This window comes from Lycium barbarum, chromosome 1, assembly GCF_019175385.1.
Source record: "Lycium barbarum isolate Lr01 chromosome 1, ASM1917538v2, whole genome shotgun sequence".
NCBI classification, from domain to species: Eukaryota; Viridiplantae; Streptophyta; class Magnoliopsida; order Solanales; family Solanaceae; genus Lycium; species Lycium barbarum.
The window spans coordinates 26,065,155-26,079,280 of NC_083337.1; the positions used below are offsets into that span (position 1 = coordinate 26,065,155).

At 39.4% G+C, this 14,126-nt stretch overlaps 1 protein-coding gene across 1 annotated transcript; it reads right to left on the reverse strand.

Annotated features, from left to right (window-relative positions):
* Positions 1 to 2,330: 2,330 nt before the first annotated feature.
* On the reverse strand, positions 2,331 to 2,993 carry LOC132610753 (uncharacterized). The gene is made up of 2 exons (XM_060325113.1): positions 2,863 to 2,993; positions 2,331 to 2,763 (listed from the first exon to the last, which is right to left on the reverse strand). The coding sequence occupies exons 1-2, from the start codon at positions 2,991 to 2,993 to the stop codon at positions 2,331 to 2,333; spliced, it is 564 nt and encodes a 187-aa protein (XP_060181096.1).
* Between the last annotated feature and the right edge of the window lie 11,133 nt (positions 2,994 to 14,126).

Genomic DNA, 14,126 nt, shown 5'->3' on the forward strand with positions numbered 1-14,126 from the left:
GTGGCTGCACACGGGCTGCCTTGGCCCTCCACCTGCTCGCAAACTCCCAGTAATTTTCTGTTGATTTCTGCTTGACTTTTTCAAGGTAGTAGCAGTCGGGTACCGTTTCGACATTAAAGCGAAATCTCTCCATGAAGGATTCTACCATGTCCTCTCAAGTGTGCCATTGGCGCATACCTTGAGTTGCGAACCACTCTGCGGCTTCTCCGGTCAAACTATGCTGAATAGTCGCATAATTAAAGGTTCATTTTTCTTCACTCCGACTAGTTGGTCAAAGTAGGACCGGAGGTGTGCCTTGGGATTCCCTGTCCCCTTACACATTTCAAATTTTGGGATTTTGAACCCTTTTGGTAAATCCAAATCTGAATGCATGCACAGGTCATCATATCTCAGACATGTAGTCTTCCTTGTGGACCTATTGGATTTTTCCAGCAACTCTTCCATCTTTTTCTCATATCTTTGTCACGCTATCCTGTTCGGCTATCCAAGCCTTCTTCATTTCTTCATAATGATCTAACTCTTTATGCCCTGGGGAGAATTCATTTGGGATGTTGGGAGTGAAGAATAATACTTGTTGGGTGGTATGGTTGAGCAGGGCAGTGGTGGTCTACCCAGTTGGTGGAGCTGTAGCACGTACTTGGTTTGCCGGATTGACGACTATTGTCTGGGTAACCTGGTTAGAGGGGACCGAGTGAGTAGTCCCTGGGATTTAGGTGTATTTTATTGGTGGTGGGGTGTGGTGAGAGGGACCAGCATGGCTAGGGTTAGTGAAGTTTAGTGGAGGTGGGATGGTTCTTGGTGGATATATAGGAAAGTGATCAGGTATGGGGGAGCTCAGCGAAGGGAAGGGAGGAGGAGGCCTCCTTTCCTCTATTGAGGCATCCTTGTCTACATTGGTTGCCTCATTCCTGGCCACCATTTCTTGGAGGGCCGTAACGACAGTCAGTAATGTTACGATCATATCTTCCTGAGATGATACCTCGTGTAGGTCTTGGGTATCTCTATCGCGGAGAGCGAGCTTATTTTCATTATCGGGTGTACCGATCATTTTTTTCTTTTCCTTTATCTGAGAGGGATGCTAACGCAGCTTTAGATCTCGTGAAGTATGCCACCTTTCGGTACCACGCTAATCGACCTCGTTCTATGAGACAAGAATAACTCAACGATAAACAAAGTAAGTTTCTTGACACAAAATATAAAGACAAGATAACACATATTGATATTTAAAGCGCATATATCACATAAAGTCATATACTGAAGCTTGAATACTTTTGATCCGTTGTTCTAAAGGTTTGGACGTTTATGGGCCTTTGATGTTTGAGTAGATCTTGGTCCAATGGGTTTTATGGCTGACTTACTTTGGCAAACCCTTTCCTGTTACAAAATTTAAACAAATGGGGGGGAGATAGGTGGGATTATAATTTATATTATATAGGGACCGAGTCTTACATAGAATTCCTACATATCCCACCAGGGGAAATCAGGCCCTATCGTAGTTCGTTTTACAGAAGAAGGATATATACCTTTTCTAAATATCCTTTGGGCTAAACCTAGCTAAAGACATCCCCAGACCAGGCCCGGCTAGGGCTTCCCGTGTATCCCTCCATAGAGACGTCAGGCACGGTTCCTCACAATATTTATGGGGAGGGTGTAAGTTTTTATGTGCAAAAATGGGGACACCTAATATCTACAAAAAATATAGCTCCGCGAGTCGCTGTCCTTACGAACTCGCTCTCTCATTTCCCTTTTGTCTTAGTACTGTGGTGGGAGGATGACCAAGATCTCTCATGTACTGATCTTGTGCTCGAGCTCGAGCTTGAATGCGAGGCACTCTTCTATGTCGTGCCCCATAGCTCCTGTATGATACATGCAAAACTTGTTCCTGTTGGACCCCAGTGGCCCGAGCTCGTGGGCAGGTTCCACTGGTCTAATTTTTCTTAAAGTAGCCAAAGTTGAAAAGATGCGGGCGTATAATTCCTCAAAGATCGTGAAATCATATCGCCAGATCTGAGTACTAACAGTGACTCCTTCTCCAGGGATAATAGGGTCATGGACTATTAGGGTGTATGGCCCCCACAAATTCCCAATGATCCTATCATCATTCAAGCTACAAATTCTTCTCCTTAATCCCAGACACTCATTCAGGGTATCACCCGCCTAGTTGAGGTGAAACGGGCACCTTTTGTATGCATACACTAACTCGGGCAGCGGCAACCTAGCCCTAGTGGTGTAAGACACTCCTGTGATGACCATCCTTTCGTATATTTCTTGCAGGTGACGGGTCGTGGGGCCACTCTGAACGGGAAGGAATGGGATTTCAAGGCTATGCCCTACCATGCTGGTTCGGAAGGGCCTACCCTCGCAAAATTCTCTGATGCCATAGTAGAGGCCACAAGTACCATCATGGGTGAGGGTGCATCGACGTTAGACCCCTCGTCAGTTGGGGCATAGTAGTCAGATTCATCATTCACATCATTCTCTTCTTCTTGGAACTCGGGGAACATCTCAAATGGTTTCTCTTCTCCCTCGACCTCTATGTCGACAGGCTCTAATTTTTCTCTCTCCTTATCTTGGGCCTCTTCTTCTTCTTCTTCTGGTTCTTCTTCCTCTATGGGTTCTTCCTCCTCAATGGCTTCGGAGGCTTCCTGTTGAGGCTCCCACTCTTCTTGTGGGTCTGATTCCATCACCCACAGGACTGATCTGGCTCCTTGGTTTTCATTCGCTCCTTCCGGAGTCCCTTCTCTAGGCGTCACAACCTCTTCTCTAAGGGTATATAGCTCAGCACCAATTCCCTTACTTCTTCTGGGACATTCCCATAATATTTCTCTTGGGGTATGCCCTCTGGCAGGTCTAACCACCTACAGTAATCTATCTACTTCCTCAATTTTCCTCTCTATTTTCTGGAGGAGCTTTTCAATCTGTAGCACCTTATCTCTCAGCATTTCACCTGTCTCTCCCAGAGTTCGCGTTTCTTGTTCTCCTTGATTTGCCATTGTACATCAACCTTTAGTGGAAATAAATTCGGGTAAGTTCTAAGCTTTGTGGTTTTTCTTTGGGTATGTGGTTTTAGATCATCGGATCAAATGTACTCAAGCTTTAATATATGATCACACACATAGCAAATAGGCATGTGAAGCATGTAGCAAGTATTCATGTAATTTGCATATATTTATACTATTCGCATTCCGAAGGCCTTTTTGAGTTAAGGCTTTCTTAATCGTTTGAAACATACAAGTGCCATTTGTGAAAATGAACCATTGCCCCAAAAATCATCATTAGTTAATAAATAATAAAAATATCTTCCCCGAACGGATTACATAGATGATGAAGCCGACATGGGGCATGATATAAAGCAATAAATCAGCAGGGTTCTCCTCCGGCGATGGATGTCGAGGCTTGGCTCGTCTTGGCCTTCTTGACCCTCCGAAGGGTGGTCTGAATCTGAAATCGTGCTTGGTACATCTCCATCCTGATTATCACCGGATCTATTTCTTCTAAAATCTTGGCTAAATGCTCATCTGTGCTTTCCAAACATTCCTTCAAATGCTCTTCTTCTCAAGCATCATGAGGAATTGTGGACCTTGGGATGGATGCACGGGTCAAGTGTCCCCGTAGCCACTCATGATACCCTAGGTCACATCCTGCCTCGAACCTGTCTGGAGCTAAAGTATTTGGGCCCCAACTCACACGACCATTCCACTCTCTGAGGATCACCCCGGCATTTTTCATTTTCTGCTCTGTGTGCTCAATGATGAACTGCTCAAGATTCCCTACCTGAGGTATCACTTTCCCTCTACCAAATTGCCTTAAAACCCAAGATAGATAATGTTATACCCCGTATATTTATATGTCGAACTATTCGCAAGCAAATCGACTCAAGTTAAAGGCGGAATTATTTTCGGACACGAAATAAGAACCTTTAATTTTCAATTTTAATTACTACATAAATCGTTTATAAATTTTATTTAGTGTAAAAATATTATTGGGGATTTGGAACTAATTAATTATGATTAAATTATTAAGTAAGGGATTAGTGATTAATTAATTTAATTAATAGAAGTGGGCCCCACCGAAAAATAAAATAAAAATAATAATAAAGGGCTGCCACGTGGAACCAAGTAGGCTTCCACGTGGCACCAATTGGTCAAGGATTGGTGGCAGCAACGTGTCACTATAAGGAGGAGCATATTTATACAAGAGTTGATGAACAATTTGGGACTTAATTTCATTTTTTTCCTAGCTAAAACAAAAAGAAAAAAAAAAAAAAGAGCATGGCCATGGCTGCTGCTCACGGCCAGCCATGGCCAAGAAAATTATGTTGTTGTTTGCTTTGATTTAATTCCAAGATGATTTGCAAGTTCAAGGAGGTGATAGCAACATGGGATATTGAATTGAGGAAGAAGAAATGGTGAAATTGGAGCAATTAAGCGTAGAAATTCCTCCGAGAAAATTAAGGTAAGATTTTCTTGTTTTATAGTATAATTATATTAATGGTGTTGTAATGGAAGGATTAAAATTGGATTGGACGAAATTGGAATTAAGAAAATGCATGAAATCGATGTTATAGGAAATTGTGGGTTGAAATGGATTCAGAAAAGTTGTTGGATTGTTAGAATTGTTATGGGCTGAATTGTGAGAATTTTACATGTATATCTCTATTGTTGGTATTTCTGTGTTAACAGGAGAATAATTGGAAATTTGGGTTAGGCGAATATATAGGGGAAATGCTGCCCGATTTCCGTTAAGTCCTTAACTAATGAAAAACCCTGAACGAGAATGTATAAGTTAAAGAATAATTCTATAAGCGATGGGCTACGGATTGACGAACTAGAAAGTGTAGTTACTAACGATAATGTTACTTTTATATTAAATAGGCTAAAAGAGCGACGAAGCGAACGGGTTTGCGAATAGTCATTAGCAGGTATGTAAAGCTGTCCCTTCTTTCTTTTGGCATGTCTTAGATTTAAGTGATGAATGATATGAACTTTGGGTTAATTCTATTCATAAGTCTTGAGTGTGATTCATGATTCTTACTCACTTCTTGATGCTAGAACTCTTAAGTGATTGAGTTTCCCCCTCGAGTCCTCTATACGTTGGATAGTAGTTGGTGTACAAAAGTTCCTATTCTTAAAGACTCTATAATGATTAATGTCCTTGACTTCCAATAGCTGTTTCGCATTATCTTGATACATGATATATGATTCCTGAGGCTCTATTTGATGTAGTTCATATTAACATTCAAAGAGTACCTACCATGACTATTGCCTTGATATTCGAGTGTTAGTTAGTCCACTTATTCTGTTGAGTCTCAGATGATGATGTAGTTGCATATAGTTGCTCATGATATTCTACTCGTGCTTACTGTTGTTGTATCATTCACCGAGTCCCGGGCCGGGTATGTTATCGTGCACAGTGTCGTGCACAGTTTCAGTTTGACTATATCTGATAGGTATGTATACGGGTGTCCAGGTCGGGCACTAGTCATGGCCTACGGGGTTGGGTCGTGACAGAAGTGGTATCAGAGCAGTTCGTCCTCGGAGTGTCTACAGACCGTGTCTAGTAGAGTCTTGTTTATCGGTGTGTTGTGCACCACATCTATAAACAGGAAGCTACAGGATATTTAGGATGTTATCTTTCCTTCTTATTCTAGATCGTGCGATAGAGCCTAGCCATAGGAAATGAAATTCCTTATACTAACCTTTGATTTTAGCTGAAGAACGACACCGACAGAAGAAAGTGGCTGATGATATTGGAAGCTACACAGTACACAGGTAAGCAATGGTGCGAAAGAGGCATGTCGGATAAGGTAAGAATATTGAAATATGATTGAAATGTAAAGTTGAAAAATGAAAGAGAAGGTAGATAGGAAGGTATAACAGCACGGATCGTTAAAGGATCAGGTACGTCTCGAGGTGCGAAATGTGAGGTAAGTTTCGGCACCTTTATACTTTTACTTGAAATTGGGAGCCCTGTGTGGCTATGAGATGATATGATATACACGTATATATGTTGGCCCTGTGAGGCATTGTTGGTATTTCCTGCGTGCAGGTTTTGGGATAGTAAGAAGTACAGAGGAAACTCTGCTAAAAAATTTCCCAGAAATAGAAAAAAGAGAATGAGATATAGGTTCATAATATGTCCTGAAAGGTCGTTATCGATAGGGTAAATTTATTATGTTGGGTTAAACCTTTAAGAGATACCCTCCATGTCATCCGTAAGAGGCACCATTCTTATTTGGGAAATTTTATTTCAAAGAAGCATGTATGAGCAGCAAAGTTTGGAATCCATTTGAACGGATCAGAATACTTTCCAGCCACATTTTTACCTTAGAAAAAGCTCATGTTGAAGGGCAAAAACGTCCAGCAATTAAGTTTCACTTTTATTGAAACGTACAAGGCACACAACAAGTAGTTTATGAACTGAATGATTCGTTCACGACTCAAGAACAAATCTGGAGGTAAACTATATGAATCAAGCAATAGAAGTTTCGTGGTGCTTGTCGAATTCTAGTTCTTCTTGTGCGGTTTCGGAGGACGCTTCATGGTGACGTAACCTTGGAGTGGGAGTGTTCTTGTGTTCTTTGAGTTTATTAGTTTTAATCAACTAATTGGAGATGGAATTCGTGGAAGGGAAACTCAAACTTGTGAGCTATCATGGATCATGTGTTCCACGTGTTATTGATGAAATGCTAGGATAATTCGGAAGGGCTTGTGATACTAAGGGAGGATTTAGAAAAAGGTGGCAACTCTTAACAAAACATTTTATTGAGGTATCAAGTGAACCGATATGTAGGGATAAATTACGACGAGTTTACAGTTAAAAGGAGTAATAATATGATTGAGATAAAAGTACGGAGGATGGATTACGAACAGGATGTAATGTGAATACCACAAGGATTGCTATAGAAATGAGTAAATCCTAGCAAGGAAGTAACTAAAGAATATGATGTGATTAGTGTGAAACGGAAAAGCAAATGTAGAACGAATAAGAAAGACTTACAAAGTTCTATAGGGAAAGTTCAGAATAAAAGTCAAGTGGTAACGAAAGTGAAAGCGAACACAGGAAGAGAAGGAGTTAATAGAAAGAGGAAGATAAGAAGAAAGCGAGGGGGATTACAGTGTAGCGATGTGTTATGACATGTATAGCTTGGAAAACGAGTAATTCAAGTGACAGAATTGTGAAACACCAACCTAAAGAAAGATGAACAAGGAGGCAGAATGAGTGCCAGAAGTGACTGGATGATAAGAACAAATAGGGATGAACAGAATATGTTTTGAGAATGATAAAAGAGGTTATGCAGAAATAATGTTTTCCGAAGGGTACAGGACTAGCATGAGATTCCTCGTGCATAAAATAAAAGATGGACATAGACTGGAGAATGAAAGGAATACTAAAGGAAACACTCAAGATAGACATAATTAATTAAGTATGAGTGTAGGACAAAAGGGAAATATATAGCTACGAACTAAAGGTGTAGTATGACAAGAAGGTGATAAGACAAGACCACTATTAAGAAGAATTTGATATGATTTTGAGTAAGTTAGAAGTTAACGTTGGGTATACAACAAGGGTGAAAGAGCATAAGGCATAAAGGAGTACTCATGTGTGTGACTTCACCTCGGAAATGGTCAAATCCTTAAAGGACAAGGATTACGGATTTGCGAAACAACTGATGTATTATGAATTTATTAGAAGAAACAGATGATATCTGTTGGGATAAAGACGGTGTTATAGGAAAGCTTGGAACACTTATCATCAGAATATAAGTGCTACCTAATGGAGGATTTGAAACAACTATAAGCACTAGCTAATCACTGATCGAAATGAATGGAATGTGGCTTTGGATAAATTGCTACATTAATTATATTACTCGAGTACCAACCATCAGATGAGATTTTTTACTACATATCGAGAGTTCTCATCACCTCGTGATTGTGTTAAGGTTTCGTACGTGGATAATCAAGTTATAAATTATAAAGAAAGACATGAGGATGGTACAGTATACCAAGTGAATTGGAAAAGGGATCGGATGAATGTGAGATTAGAAATAGGGACATAGAGCAGAGTATAAATAGATAATGATGTGAGTACACCCAAAAGGGGGGAAGCGGATGGGAGAAATGCAAGTGTAAGATGAAATCAACTGGCACTGCAACACGTTTAATGTGAATACTTAAAATTTAAGTGAGATCCTTTGCTGAAACAAGTTAGTAAGATTTGAAAGCCAGCAATAAACGGGTAGATGCCAAGATGGTATTTGAGACAGTGCTGAGAATTATTGGTAAAGATCTTGGATAATATGACATCAGAAGGTGGATGCTTATAAAAGGGAAGAATACGACAAGAGAATGGTAACGAGTAACTTAAAAGATATTATAAAGGATAGCAAGGCTATACTGGATTAGAGGTTAAGAAGTTGGCAATGGGGCTGCTTGCTAATGATACTGTAACTTATAAGTAGCAAAAGAGAAAAGATAGGAAATCTCCTATAGTAGGATATGATCAAATCAAATGGTAAATAAAGGAAGGGAAAGGAGTATGACAAGATAGACAGCAAGTGAGTTTTAGTACAAATAAGATATGTAAAGCAGAATGAACCAGGAGAAGGAAAGACTATGACTAAGGTTGGATGCACTTTGTACAAGTTATACAAGAATAGTTATGCGATCTACGCATATTTGTATGTCAAGGATGAGACCAAGTGAGTACTCGATGAAAAGAGTAAGGATTCAGTAATAACAATGTGGTTACGATATTTTGGATACATTAGGGAAAGGTGTAAGATGGTTTGAGGCAAAACTACATAGATGAAATTAGTACTGAGGGCAAAAACCGTAGTTGAGCCTCAACTGAAAGATACAAGTGAAGAATGTAAGGTCTGCATAAAGACTAGTGAGACGACGCTAAAGTATTTCTTGGGCTGATTTGAGAACCCACATATATTCTTGTAAGATTGCAACATGATGCGTGATAGGAAAACTAAGAGAAAAATTTGAGTAAAGGGGCAATAGAAGAGTTTGAGTCAAAAATAAAGAAACGACACGAGATAATATGCCTAAAGTATTGCCAGTTACGTTAAGGGAAATTACGAAATGATTTAATCGAGACAATTAGAACAAGCAGGTTGTTGGTTACTGGATGACAGTAAAGCTATAATATGAGGGGACCCTAGCGCTATTTGATAGCCAACCCTACAGATCGAGATCAGGAAGTAAAAGCAAGTAATGGTTAAAATACCTTTAAAAGAAAGTCAGAAAGTAACACATGATGCTGCAGGTTTCAGAATACGGACAGTCACAGCGGAGTAAAGCAAGGATATTGGAGTATAAAAATGTTACCCTCTGGAAAAGTTCGTTTTACTCGTAGAACCTGCGAAGGGTCTACAGGTTACCAGAGGCATGCAATACTCCAGGAATATTAAAGTCTAAAGAACCGATTGAGGACGTCTGCGCGTTATAAAAATCTTATTTAAAGATTAGAAGGTAAGATGAAGGAAACGATATCTTAAGAGAGTAACTGTAGAAAAAGAAAGAGTCGAGTCATGACTACATGCACCATGAGTACAAGTCCGAATCAATCAACGATAGTAGAACTGAACAGTATGCAGATAAGAGAGATAGTAACACTTCAGCAGAACAGCTTGAAATACAGCTGATAACCAACTGTGAAATAAAGAGAAGAGCAAAGACAACGACGTGGAATAATTACCTCGGGAAGCAATAGAAAGAGGAGATATTACAGGAATGATTATGTAGAGGCCTGGGATGCGTTATAATGAATTATAGAGAATCGACCAATGGAAGAGGTATGTGAAGAGCATAATTAAATAAAAGAACACTTGAGAAAGTATTGGGGATTCAAGATCAGTTTAACATTCGAGGAAGAATGTTCTAAAGGGGGGAAGGATGTTATACCTCGTATATTTATACGTCGAACTATTCGCAAGCAAATCGACTCAAGTTAAAGGCGGAATTATTTTCGGACATAAAATAGGAACCTTTAATTTTCGATTTTAATTACTACATAAATCGTTTATAAATTTTATTTAGTGTAAAATTATTATTGGGGATTTGGAACTAATTAATTATGATTAAATTATTAAGTAAGGGATTAGTGATTAATTAATTTAATTAATAGAAGTGGGCCCCACCGAAAAATAAAATAAAAATAATAATAAAGGGCTGCCACGTGTAACCAAGTAGGCTGCCACATGGCACCAATTGGTCAAGGATTGGTGGCAGCAACGTGTCACTATAAGGAGGAGCATATTTATACAAGAGTTGATGAACAATTTGGGACTTAATTTCATTTTTTTCCTAGCTAAAACAAAAAGAAAAAAAAAGGAAGAGAGCATGGCCATGGCTGCTGCTCACGGCCAGCCATGGCCAAGAAAATTATGTTGTTGTTTGCTTTGATTTAATTCCAAGATGATTTGCAAGTTCAAGGAGGTGATAGCAACATGGGATATTGAATTGAGGAAGAAGAAATGGTGAAATTGGAGCAATTAAGCGTAGAAATTCCTCCGAGAAAATTAAGGTAAGATTTTCTTGTTTTATAGTATAATTATATTAATGGTGTTGTAATGGAAGGATTAAAATTGGATTGGACGAAATTGGAATTAATAAAATGCATGAAATCGATGTTATAGGAAATTGTGGGTTGAAATGGATTCAGAAAAGTTGTTGGGTTGTTAGAATTGTTATGGGCTGAATTGTGAGAATTTTATATGTATATCTCTGTTGTTGGTATTTCTGTGTTAACAGGAGAATAATTGGAAATTCGGGTTAGGCGAATATATAGGGAAATGCTGCCCGATTTCCGTTAAGTCCTTAACTAATGAAAAACCCTAAACGAGAATGTTTAAGTTAAAGAATAAGTTCTATAAGCGATGGGCTACGGATTGACGAACTAGAAAGTGTAGTTACTAATGATAACGTTACTTTTATATTAAATAGGCTAAAAGAGCGACGAAGCGAACGGGTTTGCGAATAGTCGTTAGCAGGTATGTAAAGCTGTTCCTTCTTTCTTTTGGCATGTCTTAGATTTAAGTGATGAATGATATGAACTTTGGGTTAATTCTATTCATAAGTCTTGAGTGTGATTCATGATTCTTACTCACTTCTTGATGTTAGAACTCTTAAGTGATTGAGTTTCCCCCTCGAGTCCTCTATACGTTGGATAGTAGTTGGTGTGTAAAAGTTCCTATTCTTAAAGACTCTATAATGATTAATGTCCTTGACTTCCAATAGCTGTTTCGCATTATCTTGATACATGATATATGATTCCTGAGGCTGTATTTGATGTAGTTCATATTGACATTCAAAGAGTACCTACCATGACTATTGCCTTGATATTCGAGTGTTAGTTAGTCCACTTATTCTGTTGAGTCTCAGATGATGATGTAGTTGCATATAGTTGCTCATGATATTCTACTCGTGCTTACTGTTGTTGTATCATTCACCGAGTCCCGGGCCGGGTATGTTATCGTGCACAGTGTCGCTGCATTATTCACCGAGTCCCTTACTAGAGGGCCGAGTACGGTATATGTATATGATGATATGACTATGGCACCGAGTCCCATGATGGGCCGGGTATGGTATACGTGTACACGACTTTATTCACCGAGTCCCATAATGGGTCGGGTACGGTAAATGATGATATGATAATATGACTTTATTCACCGAGTCCCATAATGGGCCGGGTACGGTATATGATAATATGATGATATATAATATGATCTTATTCACCGAGTCCCATAATGGGCCGGGTATGGTATATGATAATGATAAGCATGATGGTAGTTCGTAAGGCACAGGTACAGTGATTTCTGGATTATCATACTTGGCCCCTGGAATCTCTATTTCAGTTATGATCCTTTTTACTGTATTTCATGCTTTATATACTCAGTACATATTCCATACTGACCCCCTTTCTTTGGGGGGCTGCGTTTCATGCCCGCAGGTACAGATAGTCGGTTTGGTGATCCTTCAGCATAGGACTTCTACTCAGCTGTCTTGGAGAGTTCCGTTGTTCCGGAGTCTAGACTTTTGGTACAAATCTTATGATGTGTATGTATATGTTTATCCAGGGGTACGGCGGGGCCCTGTCCCGTCATATTTCGCTATCGATACTCTTCGAGGTCTGTAGACATATGTGTGGGTTGTGTATAAGTTCTGTTCAGCTGCGTCTATACGATGTGCTATGATATGATGTCCGTCTGTAGTGGCAGCCTTTCCGGCTTGCATATGATATGATATTGATGTGTAGTGGCAGCCTTGTCGGCTTGCGTATCATTTTATGAATTGATCAGTTGTGACTCCTCAGGAGATAGCTTATCTGAATATACATATATGATGACACTATGAACTTTCGGAGTTCTTTTGTAAAGTTCCATATTGTTCGTAGTTTCAGTTTGACTATATCTGATAGGTATGTATACGGGTGTCCAGGTCGGGCACTAGTCATGGCCTACGGGGTTGGGTCGTGACAGATAATAAGGATTGATTCCTCAAACCCCTGCTAATGGCACAAAAGGACAATTCTTACCCCGAACCACCACAATTTCGGATATGAAGTCAGGAAACATCCACTGGACCCTATCTTCAGTCAACTCCTTAAAGAAGCGGGCCCACGCCCCTTTGGACATGTAACTAAGGTTCGAATAATAATATGTAAGGCAGTCTATCCTATTGTGGTTGCTCAAATACCGGATTTCTTTAGCCATGTTGATGTGTTTGATAATACACCATTGCAATAATGTTACACCCTTGTACTTTTAGAGAAGCACTTATCAAATTCTAGCGTGAGTATGTTGAGCGATGGCTAAGTAAAACAACTTGGGAATATAAGGAGCGGAGTATTATTGAGTAAATTCTAGAAATAAAGGATGCACATAAGGAATATCGGGAGGTCCTGTAAGGAAACAAGTTGAAGAAGTTGAGTTAGTATAGCTTGGGAAGAAGATGAGTGTTATTTTAAACGACAAAGAGCCAACTTTGGGAAAGAATATCTTCTAGCATATGATGAGTTTTGGAGTGAAAAAAATCCTAAATTGAAAAGTTCATGAAGTCTAGTTTCCAACGCAATAAACCGTGCGTCGATCCGACATCGGAATCAAACGTTATGTGCATTTCAAGACGAACTGCTAGAGCAGGGAATAACCCTGCGCGAACTCGCCTGGGAGTGGCGCGAACGCGAAGAGAAGCCACTGGGCAACTCTTTGAGAACACGCCCAAGGTGGCGCGAACGCTAAGGGAAAAAATTAGGTCGGTGCAAACCGACTCTAAAATTATATAAAAGGGGGGGTTTACCCCCTTATCTTCATCCAACAACCCCTCAAAAACATCCCAAACTTTCTGGAATATTCCCTTAACTTCCACCCATAAAATTTAGCCCAAATCAAGTGTAATCTCGAGATTTAGGTCCGGATAGCATATAGTTGTGATCATAGTATTGTATTGCGGTGAATCTTGGCTTGGATTCAAGGTGAATATTGAAGATATTGCAGTTCTAGTGGGGACAAGGTAAGAATCTCTCCTTATTGATATTGATTTAGGTTTATTTACGAAGATAGAGCTATTAAATGATTGTATAATAAATTTGTTGGTTGAGAAATCGGATAAACATCGTGTGGGATGTTTTATGGAATATTTTAGTATTGATGATGATGTTGTTGATGTCAGTGTTGTTATTGTTAATGGTTGTTGGTATTGTGATTTCGGGCTAGGGAAATAAACAGAGGAGATGCTATCTGAATTTCGGCAGATTCTAAAAGGATTTAATTTGAAGGCAAGCATATGATGATAAGCCTAACAATAGTATGAATCCTCTTGAATGTAGATTTACGAACTTGGGAGGATAAGTGTTAAGTAGTAGGAGACCAAAAAGGTATCTTAAGGTTGTTTCTTCTTTTCTTGGCATGATCCATGTATGGTAAGAGCGTAATGAACCTTGTGACTAGAGATTTGTAAAAGTAGAGCTTGTCATATTGTTGCATAGTTTTCGAGTGTTATGCTATTCTTTCTGAGGGGCCATATCCCCTCCCCATGTCCTTGAGTTCATAGAGAGACAGAAAAGACAAGTTACAGCATCGGTATCTATCAGCACATGCATGATATACATATATT